The sequence below is a fragment of the Papaver somniferum genome, chromosome 2 (assembly GCF_003573695.1).
Source record: "Papaver somniferum cultivar HN1 chromosome 2, ASM357369v1, whole genome shotgun sequence".
Classification (NCBI taxonomy): Eukaryota; Viridiplantae; Streptophyta; class Magnoliopsida; order Ranunculales; family Papaveraceae; genus Papaver; species Papaver somniferum.
The window spans coordinates 133,434-154,224 of NC_039359.1; the positions used below are offsets into that span (position 1 = coordinate 133,434).

The 20,791-nt window shown below is 38.3% G+C and overlaps 1 protein-coding gene and 2 long non-coding RNA genes across 4 annotated transcripts; all 3 read right to left on the reverse strand.

The window, feature by feature from the left end:
• Positions 1–3,409: 3,409 nt before the first annotated feature.
• Positions 3,410–8,530, reverse strand: LOC113346617. The gene is made up of 5 exons (XR_003358568.1): positions 8,330–8,530; positions 7,743–8,035; positions 6,520–7,432; positions 5,581–6,359; positions 3,410–3,541 (listed from the first exon to the last, which is right to left on the reverse strand). It is a non-coding gene; the product is annotated as an uncharacterized LOC113346617 (long non-coding RNA).
• Positions 8,531–14,799: 6,269 nt separating this feature from the next.
• On the reverse strand, positions 14,800–16,023 carry LOC113346618. Of its 2 annotated transcripts, none has more exons than XM_026590084.1 (2): positions 15,930–16,023; positions 14,800–15,769 (listed from the first exon to the last, which is right to left on the reverse strand). In XM_026590084.1, the coding sequence occupies exons 1-2, from the start codon at positions 15,949–15,951 to the stop codon at positions 15,321–15,323; spliced, it is 471 nt and encodes a 156-aa protein (XP_026445869.1). In that variant the 5' UTR covers positions 15,952–16,023; the 3' UTR covers positions 14,800–15,320. The 2 variants fall into 2 exon arrangements, with proteins under 2 accessions (XP_026445869.1, XP_026445868.1); XM_026590083.1 differs by having other exon boundaries at positions 14,800–15,784; positions 15,930–16,016.
• Positions 16,024–16,030: 7 nt separating this feature from the next.
• Positions 16,031–17,940, reverse strand: LOC113346619. The gene is made up of 3 exons (XR_003358569.1): positions 17,740–17,940; positions 17,153–17,445; positions 16,031–16,842 (listed from the first exon to the last, which is right to left on the reverse strand). It is a non-coding gene; the product is annotated as an uncharacterized LOC113346619 (long non-coding RNA).
• Positions 17,941–20,791: the final 2,851 nt, after the last annotated feature.

Genomic DNA, 20,791 nt, shown 5'->3' on the forward strand with positions numbered 1-20,791 from the left:
ATGTGGGTTGCTAAATACCCATTTTCCTCTAGTGAAGATACGCTACCTATGGACTTGAAGCAAGCCAGAAACATACAATCAAAGGCAGGGAGGTATGATCTTCGTGGAGGAGTATTGTACAAAAAATACTTTCTCGGACCACTACTACGATGTCTATCAAGAGAGGATGGGAATCATATTTTGAAAGATATCCATTATGGGGATGCAAGTAACCACAGCGGAATGACATCACTGGCGGATAAAGCAAAAATGCAGGGATACTACTGGCCACAGATGATCCGAGACGCCGTTAGGATGTCCAGAAGATGTGAAGAATAGCTGTGGTTTGATAAGAAGATTCATGCTCCTGTAACAAAGCTGAATTCTGTAGATAGTCCATGGTCATTTTCAAAATGGGGCATAGACATCGTAGGCCCCCTGATCGAAGGGTCAGGGAAAAGGCGATTCTTGATCGTAGCCACTGACTACTTCAGAAAGTGGGTGGAGGCCAAAGCCCTAGCTAGAATCCGAGACGTGGATGTATTCACATTCATCTTTCAGAACATCATTTGTAGGTTTGGCATCCCCGCAGAAATTGTCTCTGACAATGGCAAGCAATTACAAGGGAAAAACATAGATATGCTCTTCGATACTTTCAAAATTAGGAAGAACAAGTCAACCCCCATTTACCCCCAGAGTAACGGCCAGGCAGAGGCTACAAACAAGACCATTGGTCTTATTCTCAAGAAACAATTGGATGAACACAAAGGATGATGGTGTGAACAATTACAGAACGTGCTATGGGCGTACCGAACAACACGAAGATCCGCCACAGGTGAATCACTGTTCGTCCTCACTTACGGAGCCGAAGCAGTCATCCCGACAGAAATCATCATGCCAACTACAAAAATCGAAGCCTGGAGAAGAATCTCACAACATATATGATGCTGGAAAGGCTCGATGATCTAGAAGAAATGACGGAGATAGCATTACAAAGAATGGAAAACTACCAACGAAGGCTAGCCATAGAATACAACAAGAAAGTTAAGATTAGGAACTTTGTAGAAGGACAGTATGTGCTGAGAACCATACCACAATACCAACGAGAGAAAAAGTGGGGCAAGTTAGCACCATCATGGGGGGCCGTTTATAATACATGACATCGCCGGAAATGGATCTTACTACATGCGTAATATGAAAGGAGAAGTCCTCAGACACCCATGGAACGCTAAATACCTCAAGCCATACTATCCGTAAAGCAGCGCAGTTCTGCACCTGCGTGAAGAGTACCAGAAGAAGAAGACAGCGTACCCGCTCGACGTGTTTCTATCTCTGGACGAGGAATAGCATACCTCACCTCATCAGTTAAACAAAACTTTTTTCAAAATTACTCTATTGGGGAAAGTATCAATATACAATCTCCCGGGACTCCCCTATCAGCGTCTATAAGTGTACGACCATGTGGAAGGCTTCCAGCAGAAAGAGATACTCAAACAATCAACAAGGCAGCGGTTCAGCGGAATGGGTGCCTGTAAATATTTTTTACCGCATCACATATCCGGGAACGCTGCATCAACCCCCACCGTCTGGTGATCATATGACCAATGGTTAGCCAGCGGGGTGACAGGTCCAAAGTCAATAACAAAGGTGCATACCTTCGTTACTACTGTCAAACACTTTTTATTATCTAATTTTGAATATTTACTTAGTCGTTGCCTAAAAATCGAATAAATTAAGAATGCAGGTAAAGCAGAGTTGTACATATCCAAATAAACGATGATCCATTCCAGAAAAGTTGATTACAAGCTCCGGAAGTTAAGCAAGGGATAAACAAAAGTAGAACAAGATGCACAAAAAATGGCCCAAAGCCAAGTAATCAACAAAGATCAACTTTCTATAACAAACACAAAAACTTACTTCCCCTCTGGAGGCTCGGCGCGATCAACAGGATTCTTTGGTTGAGACGAAGGGACGCTTCCCCCCGAAGAAGGACCTGGGGAGCTAGCCAAAGGCTCAGGCATAGGACGACGAGGATACTTCTTAACAATATTATATTCCTTCAGAAGGTTTTGTTCGATCTTGGTTAAAATCTTGTTAATCTCCTCGGCCAGCTGAAACGAGCCTTATGAGTAATCATGGTAGCTTTGAGCTCGGATTGCGACAACAGAGATGTCAAGCGGGCCACCTCCTGGGCTGCTTCCTTCGCCGCTGCATCCCTAGATCCATCCAGCCCTTCGAAATACTTGGTTTGACCCTCCTAGTACACTAGGGAAGATTGAGCCTTTTCAAGTTTCTCATTTGCGAGGTTAAGCTGTCCCTCGAGCTCTGAAAAAGAAAACACAAAAGGGTTAGAAGGATAGAGTCACAGAACCACTCACAACCCAATAAGTGTATACATTCTACTCTAGTCGAAGCTATCTCATATCATTAACTACAGTGTCCCGGGCTTCGTCAAGAAAATCATACTCCTCTGAAATTTTCTTATAATCCAACTGAAGAGTAGTAAGAGAAAACTGACACTCGAGCAGAAATATCCGATCCAGATGTTGAACCAGAGCTGTATGAGGCTATCTTAAAACATATGATACATATGCCGTGTTCATTGTCAGTTGATAGTGTCTGTAAAAAAAAACGGAAGTCCAAGAAACGGTTTCCGAAGCAATTTGCACCCGCAAAGGCGTTCATATCCAGTCTATAGAAGGCGGGATGATGGTAGAGAAGTTACACTCCGCAATGGGAAAGTGGTGAAATTTGTCCCACAAAGAGCTGTATCACTATCCACAATCATAATTTTAGGAAGTTACACTCCGCAATGGGAAAGTGGGAAAGTTACCATAATGTAGAATGTTAGAACTTGTCAGCTTCAAATACTGAATTCAACGAGAATCAAGTCATAAATTGGCACAGAAGTTTCATTTGCACCAAAACAGGAAAGAATAAATCCTGGCGTTCCAATACATAAAAATGATTGAGAGGATCCCATTTCAGTGAATAAAAGCTAAGATTTTAAAGAAGGAATTCGTTAGGAATAATCAAAGGAAGAAGGAAATTAAAAACCCCAGTTTTATTAGATTGTGATTTGGGAATTGATCATCTTCAACATACAGACGATTGATCATCTAAACCACAACATGGGTCGGTTCAAGCAGTTGCTTAGGAAATTAGGATTTTTTGACTAAAGTTATTAACTGAATATATATGAATATCCTTGTGACGACTCAACAACCTAAAAGCTTGCGTTTTATACCGAGAGTTTGGATTCCAGAGGCGTTCGGGTATTACCAGAATTCATTAACGACTCTGGGTGAATTAGGAAAAAGAGTCATCACTGTTCAACACAACACCTTGACGATTTTTCATTCCCTGCAAAAGTTGCAGGTTTGGGTCGTCATTGATAGTGTCAATAAAATGACAGTAAAGACCCTCGCTCTCTCTGAGTAGTTCCATAGTGACCATGAATCGAAAAACTGAGCTATCTTTAAAGACCCTAAACGAACTTTAAAGATGACAAGTGCCTTGACCAATTTCTTTCCTCCCCTGCGCAGAACTCTCATGATTTGGCCTGGAAATCATATTTTCATATTAGGAAATAAAAGGAATTATAACTTAAAACGGATTAACCATTATAAAAGGACGAACTAAACTCAAGGAATAACCATCAAAAACAATCAAGAATTGGATATAACCATCAAAGCCAATCAAGATTCAAGAATGGGATAATATTTAACATACAATTCATCAAGCATTACAAAACTCATTGTGATTTGGGAATTGATCATATTCAACATACAATTCATCATCTAAACCAGAAGATGGGTCGGTTCAAACAGTTGATTAGGAAATTAGGTTTTTTGGATTCTATTTCTTCACGAATTGTTTCAGCAGCAATTTCACATTCATCTTCAACTTCTTCGTTGATTGTGCACTCATTGCAAAATAAGCTGATTTCTTCTGCTGCTTCTTCAACTTCTTGTTTGCCCAGAGTAATCCATCTCCCTTCATCACCTTCGTCATCATTTTCAACAACTTTGGCGATTTCTACGGTGCCAAGTAAGTTGGTTTCTTCTTCTGCTTCTTCTTCAACTTCTTCTTTGCCCAGAGTTATCTACTTCCCTCCATCTCCATCTACGTCAACTTCATCTTCTTTGATTACTACATCATCTTCATCTTCTTCACCTACATCATATTACTATCCATATGATTCGTATTCTTCATACGAATACACTCAAATATTCAAAACCAAGTTTCCTCGTGTCGTCAAGATAAATGAACAACTGAGTTATCTTTTCTTAACTCGGAAATCCAACCCAATAACAGCCCTAACCGGGTCGACCCCGTTACATGACAAACGATATGGTGGCAGCCGGTACGCCTTCAAGAGTATTCTGTATCTAACCAAGCCACCGTTTTGGCTGCCACCTCTGGTATTAAATGATTCTAACCGGGATTTCGTCATCCGAAGCAGATCTGCAAGTAAAGGTTGGTTTCGATTGACAGCAGATGCGAGTCTCAAATATGAAGGAAAGACTCTCATCATTGAGAGAGCCGGTGGTGGAGAATCCTGTTTGTTTTGGAGAAATCATGTTCCCGAAACATCTGCAGTATGACATAAGGGGGTTCAAGTTGTTGATCTTAGCATTCGCTTTAAAATCGATTGGTCATAGAATGTGGTTTCCGCTTGAAGTGTCATCCGACAACGCTTTCATCATCGAGATGTTGAGGAGTGACGCGCTATGTGAACGTAGGCATAGATTGCAGTCTCTTTACGATACCAATCTATACGACAAGGAATTACTATGGATTTACCAGAAGATAATGCTCACAATCGAGGCTCAATTGATTGTCTCACCTGCAAAGGAATCCGGGGAAAGATGGGGCTGGAAGGATGTTCTGTTCACACCTCTGCCTAGGGAGGCAAACTATGCAGCCGATTACCTGGCAAATACAATTCAAGTAGCTGGAGATTGGGTTATCACTGTTCCTGGGCCAGGTCGCAGGTATATTAAACGTCAGCACATACATGAGCTACTACTGGAGATCTTGGATAGAGATGTTTACAGTGGATTCATCCATTTACCAGTGCCTGGAAGGAAGACCCGTGCCGATTTGAAGGTATTGTCTGTCCTAGCACGAAAATTTAGGCGTTCTATCGATTACTGCTCTTCCTGTGGTTATATGATAGTACTCTACTAGTCTGCGCATACTACTGTCATGTATTGTTGGTCTTCCTATTCCCATTGTAAAATAAACAAAAACGAAAATGCTGAAATTTCTTATCTACTATAGTTATCTGTTTGCTCTTAACAGCTTTATGTATAGCTTCAAAAATGAATATGAAGGCTACTGCACACAATGGAGATACTATGCATAGGCAGAATTTGTATAACAAAAAAGGAAATAGCAATGAAAATTGTCAGTTTCAAAAGACATTGTCTATTTCAATTGGTCAATTGATTAATTTCAAAATTATCCCCATCATGTAGCATGTAAGAATTTGACCTAAGAGCGTCCAAGTACTTTTTTACTCAGTCTCCAGTCATGGAGTTAGAGACGCAAGAAGAAGTAAAACGGAAGACCAAAAGCTGATATTGAGAAGATTACCTGAGCTAATAAATTGTCTCTGAGAAACCTCCCCAAGGTCTTGCCAAATCTGCCATAGTATTTCATACGCAAGAGATGAGCCCGTTCACAAACGGTTCCTTTCCAGACATTCCGGATTGACAATGAAACCAAGATGCTTTGATGGTCCGAAAGTGATTGAGGAAAATCTTGTTTGGAAGATCCTGGCTAGTCAAGGTGATTACGAGGTCTTGCTGAAAAGATGTTGACCTAAATGTGGCTGTTTCATTTATCATTAGCTTCTTTCCCCACCCCCCACCCAACAACTCAGCATTCTTAGCAAGAGGATTACCACCAATTCCCAGGCAAATGTTAAATGCAGAGGCATCGGTCTCCATAGAATCTAGAAATTCTGTTATATGTTTCATATGGGTGATATGGCTCATTTCGCAACGGACCAGAGACATAATTCGCCGGAGTAGGTCACAATGAAGAAGAAGAGGGATAAGCCATTAAGCTGGAGGTTACCTCTCTGTATTGAGAAGTGGGAAACTTGGACAAACCGGACGATTGGGCAAAAACCAAGCTTTTGCGGGGAGAGGCTGGAGAGGTTATTTCAGATTGTGAATCAATATTCGATGGAGAACCCTGAGGCTTGGAAGTGGTAGGAACAACCGCGAATCCAGGTATAGTAGACACTGACCTATCAATACTAGAAGGTTTATCGGGCCAGGCAATAGTTATGGGAGACTTCGGAGGAAGTTCTGGAAGAGATGCACCTTCATCAGCACGAAAAGAAGTCTCCAGTGCCAAGTGATATGCTGCAAAGACCCAAACTGGAAAACGTGTTAAACTATTTTCAGCCCATCGCCATTGGCGCCCTTTAAAGGAGAACAGGTAAATTACTCAGTCTCAAATCATGGAGTTGGAGACGCAAGAAGAAGTAAACAAAAGACCAAAAGCAGATATTAAGAAGATTACCTGAGCAAATAAATTGTCTCATAGAGACCTCCCCAAGGGCTTGTCAAAGCTGGCATGGTACTTGAAACGCAAGAAATGAGCCTGTTCACAAACAGCTCCTTTCCACACTACTCCAGATTGATGATGAAACCAAGATGCTTGATGGCCCGAAGGGAGTGGAGGAAAATCGTCTTTGGAAGGTCCTAGCTTGTCAAGGTGATTACAAGGTCTTTCTGTAAAGATGTTGACTTTATATGTGGTTGTTTCATTTATATCTTGTATAATATAACTACCTCGCCTTAGCAGTTGCATTACCCACAATCATTAGGTAATCGTATAGCTTCTTTGGGAACCAATAAATAATGCATCTTTCTTCCCAACAACTCAGCACTTTTAGCAAGTGGACTACCACCAATTCCCTATCAACTATTTGATGCAGAAGCATCGGTATCCATAGAATCTCGAAATTCTGCTTAATGTTTCACCTCAGATGGACAATATGGCTAATTTCGGACCAAACCAGAGACATAATTCGCTGGAGTAGGTAGAACGAAGAAGAAGAAGAGGGATATGCCATTAAGCTGCAGGTCACCTCTGTGTATTGACAAGCGGGGAATTTAGACAAACCGGAAGATTGGCCAAAATCCAAGTTTTGATTGCAGATAGCGCCTGGGGAGGTTATCTCGGATGAGACTAGGTTTGGATGTGGTAGGGACAACCGCGAATCCAGGTATAGTAGATATTGACATTTAATACTGGATGGTTTATCGGGCAAGGCGCCAATTATGAGAGACTTCAATGGATGTTATGGAAGAGAGCCATTTTCATCAGCAAGAAAAGAAGTCTCCAATGAAAGTGATACGCTGCAAAGACGCAAACTGGAGAACGTGTTTAACTTTTTTCAGCTCATCGCCATGATGCACTTTAGAAAGATCTGAAAATAAAATTTCCACTCGAATCATACACAATTTTCAGTGAATAGAAGCTAACATATTTAAGAAATTCAAAAACAATCATCCTAGAGGCATGAATGGGAAAACTGATGCACACATCAAAGAAAAATTCCAGCTCCATATTGAGTTTTCAAAAGAAAAAAAAGAAAAAAATCTATCATTAATCCTGATCAAAGGTACATGCACTTAGATGTGTTATGCTAAAGTTACAGATTTCAATGAAGTCTACAAGACCCAAACAATATTCCAATGAATTAGGAAAATTGAACTGTAATAAGTTACAGAACTTACTGTACAACCCAATGGGTCGAGGCACCCATCAACGAACATAAGTGTCTTCACCAATTCTTTTCCTCCCTGCCCAGCACTCCCATGTGCTTCAAGGAACTTCTCCAGATGGAATGCTTCACAATAACCCGGCTTTTGAGACAAAAGATGATCCACCGAAGGAACTATTTGTGCAGCGCTTTATATGCTCTAACAGAGGCCTCTTGATATTGACATAAAGAGATATGCTCAACCAATAAGACATTAGGATGATAAGCAACTATCTTTGCTACTGCCATCTTCAAATGACCCCTTTCCTATACAAAAAAAAAAAGTGAGAAAGTAGGAAGAAAAATTCAAGGAAATATTTGGCTTTGGCGAGTAGCCTTAAACCACAAATCTAAGGATCTGCGAATTTACAACAAGTGTCTGAAAAATGTTAAATCTCATTTACTTAAAAATGTTAAATCTCAAACTAATCGTTGTTTTCAGTAGTTAAAAATGTTAAAATTACATTACCAAATTCTACCAGAAGCATCTCACAATCCAAAATCAAAATTCACATCAAAGGAAAAAAAAAATCAAAAATCACCACAAATCAAATTCAATACCTGGTTTATTAGATAGGCGTATGTTGATCTGTACTTGTCTTCTTAGATCTTCAAATTTCATTTGGCTATCATTGATTTACAAGCATATTTCTCTTGCAGCTGGTAGGCGTACGTTGAGATCGATTAATCCTCCTGAGGTACATGTATGCAGTTAGTTTCCCATTTCAGACGGCGGTGGTGGAAAAGAATTTCGGGTGAGAAGAGGATAAGTCAAGGGTAGGGAGAGAAAGTAAAGTAGCCGTAGATGTAAACGATGGTAGATGAACTGAAATTACTCAATTACCCCTTAGAAAGCAGGTGCTGACCTTAAGGACCGTGTGGGTGGGTGAGGTCTTGGCTCAAGTTTGCTATCTCAACATCGCCCCACACCAAATATTCCTCAGTTTCTGGAAAAGTGATATTTTTGTTTTCTCGATTCCTTGTAATAAAAACGTGAAAGTATCATTTTCCTGTAACGAGGTAGTATTGTTCTTTAGCATAGGGCTGCAAATATTGCTTACACGCCTAAGCATGTCTATACCCGTAGGATGTGATAATTACTCATATTTAAGCATGTCAAATTATAGTCCTTCCGAATCGTATTTCTCCTTGGGTCTACGTCAATCCAGTTGCACTTAAATAACAAAACGCGATAACCCAGCGTATATTCTAACTCGATAACATCGTTTAAAGTACTGTAGAATTCCAATGTCGAACCATCATGTTCACTATCAACAACCAAACCACTATTTTGGGTTGTCCGACGAACTTCCCTTTTGACTAGTATGAAAGCGCACTCCATTAAGATTGCAAACAGAATATGAAATTGCACGAAAATCAAATCCCCATGCTAATGAGTACAACTTCTCGGTAGATTCGGGTGATTTTTTGGCCCACAAAGTTGTCATCTTCCGAAAAAAATTTAAAAATATTATTTTGTATACTTATGAAGAAAAATGGGATGCAAAAGTGTGTGATGTGGGTTTTTAATGACTCTTTTGATGAATTATACGGAAAATGGACTTCTATTGGGAAGGGACACCCTACCTGCAGTTGTAGATGCTCTTTCATCTCTTATTATGAGTCATGAAGAAGAAAAAATAGAAAAAAAAAGAAGAAGAAGAAGAAGAAGACGATCTGCCTTGGACTTTGTTTGGTTGTTTATTTTTTCTATTAGAATATCCGGACAACAAAGTGCATTTTACAATGCTGGAGGAATCGAGGCAATGATTAAACCTTTGCAGGACGGGCAGAAATTGGGTGATTATATTTATGGATCTGCGATTGTGGCACTTGATATTGTGAAAGATTGTCTCGCTGCTTCTGACAAGTTTGAGATGATGATTTGGGACTGGGCATTGCAATATTCTCTGCTTCCATGGATATGGTAAGTCTCTTAAATTTATTACATGTCTGAAGAATTCTTTTAAGTATAAATAATTAGATTGTGAATAATTCTGCCTGTTACGTTATGGTAATTAGAAGGTTCTGAACAATGTAATTGCATCGCGAAGCATGGACATTGCAAGGTTAGTAAGACTAGCCAAAAATATATGGCAAATGGAATTATTATCCATCACCTTCCTTTAGTTAGAAGATACTTCCAAAATGGCTCAAAGAAGAAGAAGCTCTCCGAGGATAATTAAGAATCAGAATTGGGTCGCTTTTTCTTTTTGGATTATCAATGTCGTTTTCGAATTTATAAGCTGGAATGGAATGTAAATCACGTAGATGAATCGGCTAACCACCTTGTAAACTAGGTGGCAGAATTTGCAAGGAAATCTTGAAATAGTGAACAATGGAACTGTAAGTTTCCTAGTACCTTTGGAATGAAGACACAGCTTTTGTAATTAACTAAGTATTTGGTGTTTTGCCCTCTTTTGCTTTTGTTTACATATTAGAGTGAGATTATGAATATTGCTAAAGCAAGATGGGTATTATAGAGTATAGAAAGCCTTACTTAGAGAATATACAACTTGAAAGATCTTTATTATGTTTCCTTGAAAGATTTTCACTTACACTCTGCCTCTCCCTAGAGAGTTCTGCATCTTAAATTTTGCTCAAATTATTTGATTTTCTTATCGACTACATGCAGAAAGCTTCAGAAAAGAAATTATTTGATTATGTTGGTGAAATGAAGTGAAGATGACAAGGACCAGAACATACATCGACATTGGCTTAAAGAAGAAGAAGAAGCTCTAGAACATGAAATCTGAGGATAAAGAATCAGATTTTGATCGCCTTTTTTGGATAATGAATGTTATTTTGGAATTTATAGCTAGACTCGAACAAAATTTAGGCATGGAGTTACAAACTAAGAAAGCAGTTACAGAAAAGTGAACAACATATTATCTTGGTTTTGTTTAAATATACATTGCTGATAAAACACAGTATTAGACTGAAGATTATGAACACCTCTAAATCCGATGCTGCTAATGGGGTGTACTGGATTCCATAGGACCCTCCTGTGGAATCCGGTACCCCGTATTAGTAATGTTGGCTAAATCAAGATGGGTGTTCTCCAACATTTAGGATGGCTGCTAACGCACAACAGTATTATTATGCAGTAGTTATAATAACAAACACGAGATTCTAAATGGTTTGATCAAGATAATCTACATCCACTGCAAAGACGATCAAGTGTTTTTACCAAGATTACAAAGTAACACCACAAACCCCTCTCAAGAATCCTAACCCCCTCTTTCGGCCTCACACTCGTTAGCAACATGAATATCTCTACAAAGAGACATATTACGAAAGTACATAGTAATAAGCAAAATGAGATCCCAATCAGTGACAAATAGCTAAAAATTGAGCACTGAGATCCCAATAAAGGTCTCTGGAGTTCAGACAACATAACCAAAAGGTGCAAGCAAAATGAGATCCCCTTCGTGGGAATTAGTACGCTCTTAAAAGCAACAACCAGAAACTTAACACCAACGAGAAAGCTCTTTCCTTAATGTGATACAGTACAATTAGTATCCAAATAAATACCTCCAGCTTTTCTGTTTGAAAAACAAATCCAGCTTTGCCTAAAGCAGAACGTGTAAATGCATTCAGCACAAAACCAGGTGTACATCAAGGAAAACTGCCTGATTAACAATATATGGCCCTGCAAATGAGAAACTTATCCAATTAATAGATGTCAAGGAAAAGGACCCTTATGCAGTAAAGCTGAACACATGGATACTGACCTTCTAACAAAAATTGAGAGTGGTAATCATGGAGCCAAACCTTCCTTAACGTGATACAGTACAATAGTAAGAGAAAATTAGCAAGAGTATCACATTTGTAGTCGAATGCGTCAAGCTCAAAACCAAAAGTGTTTCACCAATTGCTCCAATCACTACTTCTTTGATTAATTTCTTTTCTGCTAAGATCAAATTTAATATCTCAAATAAATAAAAATTCTGAAATAGCAATTGAAAAGCAAAGAAGAGACAAACTGGAAACCTATTTGCATGATCTTTCTCCTCCTCGGATTCAGAATAAACTGACTTCTTTTGTGTTGCAAATTCTTACTTTGCAAGATAGCCTTCTTGTCGTACTTCAATTGTTCTGTACCAGACCTAACAAATTAAGTGAAATTACAGAAAAGTTAATAAGTACCAGATACAAGATTCACCAAGATTCGCTGATAAACTTGCTATATTCATTCGAAAATTTAGAGTCATAAATTTTTGTTCTGATATACCTCATAATGTGATTGAGGGTCAACTGTTGTTAGACAGTCTGAACCTTATGAGTTAACAAAATTAATCTTTCGCAGTAAAAAATAATAATTCAAGATGTCATTCCTAACAAAAAAAATATTTTGCTATCAACATTAATTTTTGAATGTTATGGATGACAGGTGAAGGTTTGTGAATTGCTAGGGTCTGCAGACAACAGGTGCTTTTTCATGAGTCGAAGGTATTGGAGGTGGTTTTTCATGGGTATTAGATTCCAATCCATCCATATAAAATTATTAATTGTGTAGTTTTGTAACTTTAATAGATTCCTAACGAGAGAGACTGATATAACATGACTAATTAAAAAGCAGGGTCGTAGGCCCAGGCTAATTTTTAGGATCTATCGCTTGATGTAAGATATTTGTTAGATTTTTAAATTTAGTTAAACATATCTTTTGATTAAATATGATATTCAGCAACAACAACGAAAAAAATTATTGTCAGGTGACTCAAATTCATTAATCGCTCGAGTAATTAATCTCTGCATTTGTGTTGATTGTATTTCTTTTTAATATGTTTAAGTATATTATATTGAATAATATTAGAAGTTACAGAAGAATTAACGTAATTACAAATCATACAACTAAAACCATTCAAAGAGATTGAGCCCCAGTCGTAGGCCGAGATGATACCTAGTCATTGTTTATGTTTATCTAAATTTAAAATACATGATCCAACCTTGATTATTGGGCATGAATTTTAGGAAAAGGGTCTTAATTAGACCCACATATGAAAATTACAACAAATAAAGGTCTAAGAGTGTCCACAACCATACGAGCAAACTAAAAACAAAAACCAAACAAAATATTTAGGTTTAGAGGTGTTCAAACGCAACGCGTATACAACAAATTATAATCAAGCACGGGTTTAATATTACACCTCAAAATTGAGCGAACATATAATCTGCGTCTCACCGGCAGGCGAAGGTATTGGATACACCTAACTTATATGATAACCTATTGGGTAGGTAGGGTCCTTATACTAGCGATTTTTTTTTTTATCTTTAAAATAAAGAAAAATAATCGAGGTAAAATCTAATAGCTTTATTTTCACGATTTATAAAGGAGATACCAATTCTACTAGGGATTGATACCCGTATACCAATCCTGACCGTTGGATCAATGAAGTAGTATCAGTCCTTAGTAAGACAGGTATCCCCGTACAAATCATGTTTATTTAGCTTTTTTTTTAGGGGATAACTTGTGGATGAGGCAAACGAAATACTATCTAAACCACTCGCCATGCCTATATAACAGTAGTATCGTTTCTTAAGAAACCCTAGAAACAGTTCAGCCTCCTTCTCTCCGTTTGATCTAGATGTATATCTCTAGGGTTACGGTCTCAGATTGTGCACTAAAGATAGGTAAGTCAACGTCCGGCGGTGGCGATTCATCATCTCTCCTTATGCCTGGGGTTAAATCAGATGATCGATCTAGAGAGAGGAAACCCTGCAGAATCAGATGTCCTGCTATCGATAAAACACCAGATGAACTTGAGGGATCCTTCATACAATTATACGCTGCTTACAGCGAAGCAGCAGCTCATAATAAGGAGGAGGGTGAATTCGCTGATTGTGAAAAGAAACTTATTGAGGTAATCAGAGGTTTTAGAAATCTCAAAATAATTTATATTAATGTTCGTCAATTTTTTCCTCAGGTTTTAGATCTTAAGAAGGCTGTTCCATTGATGATTAATTTATTGAAATATGATAAATGCGGGAAGCGTTTAGCTAGTTGTATTCTTATTACTTTCGAAGAGCTAACTCATGTGGCATTTCAAGTTCCTAGTCAAGAGATACAAGTTGGAAAATTGGTTGAATCTCTATTTGAAATGGAAGCCTTGGAAGTATTTGCTTCTACTCTTGGTAAGTTTTCTGAAGACGATGATTTACGAGCAGTACAAACTATTGCGCAGATGATTTTTCAAGGAGGAGCAGTTGTAGCAAAAACCGCTGGCAGTTCCAGGAAACTGATTATTTGGGTATCAGCAGCAATAAGAGGTACCAAATGGGATGCAAAAGTGTGTGATGTGGGTTTTTTAATGACTCTTTTGATGAATTATACGGAAAATGGACTTCTATTGGGAAGGGACACCCTACCTGCTGTTGTATATGCTCTTTCATCTCTTATTATGAGTCCTGAAGAAGAAAAAACAGAAAAACAAAAAAGAAAAGAAGAAGAAGAAGACCTGCCTTGGACTTTGTTTGGTTGTTTGTTTTTTCTATTAGAATATCCGGACAACAAAGTGCATTTTGTAAATGCTGGAGGAATCGAGGCAATGATTAAACTTTTACAGGACGGGCAGAAATTGGGTGATTATATTTATGGATCTGCGATTGTGGCACGTGATATAGTGAAAGATTGTCTCGCTGCTTCTGACAAGTTTGAGAATGATGATTTGGGACTGGGCATTGCAATATTCCATGCTTCCATGGATATGGTAAGTCTCTTAAATTTATTACATGTCTGAAGAATTTATAAATAATTAGGTTGTGAATAATTCTGCCTATTACATTATGGTAATTAGAAGGTTCTGAACAATGTAATTGCATCGCGAAGCATGGACATTGCAAGGTTAGTAACACTAGCCAAAAATATACGTAAAACGAAAATGCTGAAATTTCTTATCTACTATAGTTATCTGTTTGCTCTTAACAGCTTTATGTATAGCTTCAAAAATGAATATGAAGGCTACTGCACACAATGGAGATACTATGCATAGGCAGAATTTGTATAACAAAAAAGGAAATAGCAATGAAAATTGTCAGTTTCAAAAGACATTGTCTATTTCAATTGGTCAATTGATTAATTTCAAAATTATCCCCATCATGTAGCATGTAAGAATTTGACCTAAGAGCGTCCAAGTACTTTTTTACTCAGTCTCCAGTCATGGAGTTAGAGACGCAAGAAGAAGTAAAACGGAAGACCAAAAGCTGATATTGAGAAGATTACCTGAGCTAATAAATTGTCTCTGAGAAACCTCCCCAAGGTCTTGCCAAATCTGCCATAGTATTTCATACGCAAGAGATGAGCCCGTTCACAAACGGTTCCTTTCCAGACATTCCGGATTGACAATGAAACCAAGATGCTTTGATGGTCCGAAAGTGATTGAGGAAAATCTTGTTTGGAAGATCCTGGCTAGTCAAGGTGATTACGAGGTCTTGCTGAAAAGATGTTGACCTAAATGTGGCTGTTTCATTTATCATTAGCTTCTTTCCCCACCCCCCACCCAACAACTCAGCATTCTTAGCAAGAGGATTACCACCAATTCCCAGGCAAATGTTAAATGCAGAGGCATCGGTCTCCATAGAATCTAGAAATTCTGTTATATGTTTCATATGGGTGATATGGCTCATTTCGCAACGGACCAGAGACATAATTCGCCGGAGTAGGTAACAATGAAGAAGAAGAGGGATAAGCCATTAAGCTGGAGGTTACCTCTCTGTATTGAGAAGTGGGAAACTTGGACAAACCGGACGATTGGGCAAAAACCAAGCTTTTGCGGGGAGAGGCTGGAGAGGTTATTTCAGATTGTGAATCAATATTCGATGGAGAACCCTGAGGCTTGGAAGTGGTAGGAACAACCGCGAATCCAGGTATAGTAGACACTGACCTATCAATACTAGAAGGTTTATCGGGCCAGGCAATAGTTATGGGAGACTTCGGAGGAAGTTCTGGAAGAGATGCACCTTCATCAGCACGAAAAGAAGTCTCCAGTGCCAAGTGATATGCTGCAAAGACCCAAACTGGAAAACGTGTTAAACTATTTTCAGCCCATCGCCATTGGCGCCCTTTAAAGGAGAACAGGTAAATTACTCAGTCTCAAATCATGGAGTTGGAGACGCAAGAAGAAGTAAACAAAAGACCAAAAGCAGATATTAAGAAGATTACCTGAGCAAATAAATTGTCTCATAGAGACCTCCCCAAGGGCTTGTCAAAGCTGGCATGGTACTTGAAACGCAAGAAATGAGCCTGTTCACAAACAACTCCTTTCCACACTACTCCAGATTGATGATGAAACCAAGATGCTTGATGGCCCGAAGGGAGTGGAGGAAAATCGTCTTTGGAAGGTCCTAGCTTGTCAAGGTGATTACAAGGTCTTTCTGTAAAGATGTTGACTTTATATGTGGTTGTTTCATTTATATCTTGTATAATATAACTACCTCGCCTTAGCAGTTGCATTACCCACAATCATTAGGTAATCGTATAGCTTCTTTGGGAATCAATAAATAATGCATCTTTCTTCCCAACAACTCAGCACTTTTAGCAAGTGGACTACCACCAATTCCCTATCAACTATTTGATGCAGAAGCATCGGTATCCATAGAATCTCGAAATTCTGCTTAATGTTTCACCTCAGATGGACAATATGGCTAATTTCGGACCAAACCAGAGACATAATTCGCTGGAGTAGGTAGAACGAAGAAGAAGAAGAGGGATATGCCATTAAGCTGCAGGTCACCTCTGTGTATTGACAAGCGGGGAATTTAGACAAACCGGAAGATTGGCCAAAATCCAAGTTTTGATTGCAGATAGCGCCTGGGGAGGTTATCTCGGATGAGACTAGGTTTGGATGTGGTAGGGACAACCGCGAATCCAGGTATAGTAGATATTGACATTTAATACTGGATGGTTTATCGGGCAAGGCGCCAATTATGAGAGACTTCAATGGATGTTATGGAAGAGAGCCATTTTCATCAGCAAGAAAAGAAGTCTCCAATGAAAGTGATACGCTGCAAAGACGCAAACTGGAGAACGTGTTTAACTTTTTTCAGCTCATCGCCATGATGCACTTTAGAAAGATCTGAAAATAAAATTTCCACTCGAATCATACACAATTTTCAGTGAATAGAAGCTAACATATTTAAGAAATTCAAAAACAATCATCCTAGAGGCATGAATGGGAAAACTGATGCACACATCAAAGAAAAATTCCAGCTCCATATTGAGTTTTCAAAAGAAAAAAAAGAAAAAAATCTATCATTAATCCTGATCAAAGGTACATGCACTTAGATGTGTTATGCTAAAGTTACAGATTTCAATGAAGTCTACAAGACCCAAACAATATTCCAATGAATTAGGAAAATTGAACTGTAATAAGTTACAGAACTTACTGTACAACCCAATGGGTCGAGGCACCCATCAACGAACATAAGTGTCTTCACCAATTCTTTTCCTCCCTGCCCAGCACTCCCATGTGCTTCAAGGAACTTCTCCAGATGGAATGCTTCACAATAACCCGGCTTTTGAGACAAAAGATGATCCACCGAAGGAACTATTTGTGCAGCGCTTTATATGCTCTAACAGAGGCCTCTTGATATTGACATAAAGAGATATGCTCAACCAATAAGACATTAGGATGATAAGCAACTATCTTTGCTACTGCCATCTTCAAATGACCCCTTTCCTATACAAAAAAAAAAAGTGAGAAAGTAGGAAGAAAAATTCAAGGAAATATTTGGCTTTGGCGAGTAGCCTTAAACCACAAATCTAAGGATCTGCGAATTTACAACAAGTGTCTGAAAAATGTTAAATCTCATTTACTTAAAAATGTTAAATCTCAAACTAATCGTTGTTTTCAGTAGTTAAAAATGTTAAAATTACATTACCAAATTCTACCAGAAGCATCTCACAATCCAAAATCAAAATTCACATCAAAGGAAAAAAGAAATCAAAAATCACCACAAATCAAATTCAATACCTGGTTTATTAGATAGGCGTATGTTGATCTGTACTTGTCTTCTTAGATCTTCAAATTTCATTTGGCTATCATTGATTTACAAGCATATTTCTCTTGCAGCTGGTAGGCGTACGTTGAGATCGGTTAATCCTCCTGAGGTACATGTATGCAGTTAGTTTCCCATTTCAGACGGCGGTGGTGGAAAAGAATTTCGGGTGAGAAGAGGATAAGTCAAGGGTAGGGAGAGAAAGTAAAGTAGCCGTAGATGTAAACGATGGTAGATGAACTGAAATTACTCAATTACCCCTTAGAAAGCAGGTGCTGACCTTAAGGACCGTGTGGGTGGGTGAGGTCTTGGCTCAAGTTTGCTTTCTCAACATCGCCCCACACCAAATATTCCTCCGTTTCTGGAAAAGTGATATTTTTGTTTTCTCGATTCCTTGTAATAAAAACGTGAAAGTATCATTTTCCTGTAAGGAGGTAGTATTGTTCTTTAGCATAGGGCTGCAAATATTACTTACACGCCTAAGCATGTCTATACCCGTAGGATGTCATAATTACTCATATTTAAGCATGTCAAATTATAGTCCTTCCGAATCGTATTTCTCCTTGGGTCTACGTCAATCCAGTTGCACTTAAAACAAAACCCGATAACCCAGCGTATATTCTAACTCGATAACATCGTTTAAAGTACTGTAGAATTCCAATGTCGAACCATCATGTTCACTATCAACAACCAAACCACTATTTTGGGTTGTCCGACGAACTTCCCTTTTGACTAGTATGAAAGCGCACTCCATTAAGATTGCAAACAGAATATGAAATTGCACGAAAAGCAAATCCCCATGCTAATGAGTACAACTTCTCGGTAGATTCGGGTGATTTTTTGGCCCACAAAGTTGTCATCTTCCGAAAAAAAATTAAAAATATTATTTTGTATACTTATGAAGGAAAATGGGATGCAAAAGTGTGTGATGTGGGTTTTTAATGACTCTTTTGATGAATTATACGGAAAATGGACTTCTATTGGGAAGGGACACCTACCTGCTGTTGTAGATGCTCTTTCATCTCTTATTATGAGTCATGAAGAAGAAAAAACAGAAAAAAAAAAAGAAGAAGAAGAAGAAGAAGAAGACCTGCCTTGGACTTTGTTTGGTTGTTTATTTTTTCTATTAGAATATCCGGACAACAAAGTGCATTTTTCAATGCTGGAGGAATCGAGGCAATGATTAAACTTTTGCAGGACGGGCAGAAATTGGGTGATTATATTTATGGATCTGCGATTGTGGCACTTGATATAGTGAAAGATTGTCTCGCTGCTTCTGACAAGTTTGAGATGATGATTTGGGACTGGGCATTGCAATATTCTCTGCTTCCATGGATATGGTAAGTCTCTTAAATTTATTACATGTCTGAAGAATTCTTTTAAGTATAAATAATTAGGTTGTGAATAATTCTGCCTGTTACGTTATGGTAATTAGAAGGTTCTGAACAATGTAATTGCATCGCGAAGCATGGACATTGCAAGGTAGTAAGACTAGCCAAAAATATATGGCAAATGGAATTATTATCCATCACCTTCCTTTAGTTAGAAGATACTTCCAAAATGGCTCAAAGAAGAAGAAACTCTCCGAGGATAATTAAGAATCAGAATTGAGTCGCTTTTTTTTGGATTATCAATGTCGTTTTCGAATTTATAAGCTGGAATGGAATGTAAATCACGTAGATGAATCGGCTCACCACCTTGTAAACTAGGTGGCAGAATTTGCAAGGAAATCTTGAAATAGTGAACAGTGGAACTGTAAGTTTCCTAGTGCCTTTGGAATGAAGACACAACTTTTGTAATTAACTAAGTATTTGGTGTTTTGCCCTCTTTTGCTTTTGTTTACATATTAGAGTGAGATTATGAATATTGCTAAAGCAAGATGGGTATTATAGAGTATAGAAATCCTTACTTAGAGAATATACAACTTGAAAGCTCTTTATTATGTTTCCTTGAAAGATTTTCACTTACACTCTGCCTCTCCCTAGAGAGTTCTGCATCTTAAATTTTGCTCAAATTATTTTATTTTCTTATCGACTACATGCAGAAAGCTTCAGAAAAGAAATTATTTGATTATGTTGGTGAAATGAAGTGAAGATGACAAGGATCAGAACATACATCGACATTGGATTAAAGAAGAAGAAGAAGCTCTAGAACATGAAATCTGAGGATAAAGAATCAGATTTTGATCGCCTTTTTTGGATAATGAATGTTATTTTGGAATTTATAGCTAGACTCGAACAAAATTTAGGCATCGAATTACAAAATAAGAAAGCAGTTACAGAAAAGTGAACAACATATTATCTTGGTTTTGTTTAATTATACATTGCTGATAAAACACAGTATTAGACTGAAGATTATGAACACCTCTAAATCCGATGCTGCTAATGGGGTGTACTGGATTCCATATGACCCTCCTGTGGAATCTGGTACCCCCTATTAGTAATGTTGGCTAAATCAAGATGGGTGTTCTCCAACATTTAGGATGGCTGCTAACGCACAACAGTATTATTATGTAGTAGTTATAATAACAAACACGAGATTTTAAGTGGTTTGATCAAGATAATCTACATCCACTGCAAAGACGATCAAGTGTTTTTACCAAGATTACAAAGTAACACCACAAACCCCTCTCAAGAATCCTAACCCCCTCTTTCGGCCTCACACTCGTTAGCAACATGAATATCTCTACAAAGAGACATATTACGAAAGTACATAGTAATAAGCAAAATGAGATCCCAATCAGTGACAAATAGCTAAAAATTGAGCACTGAGATCCCAATAAAGGTCTCTGGAGTTCAGACAACATAACCAAAAGGTGCAAGCAAAATGAGATCCCCTTCGTGGGCAATTAGTACGCTCTTAAAAGCAACAACCAGAAACTTAACACCAACGAGAAAGCTCTTTCCTTAATGTGATACAGTACACTTAGTATCCAACTAAATACCTCCAGCTTTTCTGTTTGAAAAACAAATCCAACTTTGCCTAAAGAAGAACGTGTAAATGCATTCAGCACAAAACCAGGTGTAC

Excerpts from the sequence above, each read along its gene's own strand:
- LOC113346618 (XM_026590083.1), bottom strand. The coding sequence starts at position 15,951 with ATGAGACAATTTATTTGCTCAG. Across the intron at positions 15,785-15,929 it reads GAGACAATTTATTTGCTCAG|TTTGGGTCTTTGCAGCATAT; the intron begins GTAATCTTCTTA and ends CACGTTTTCCAG.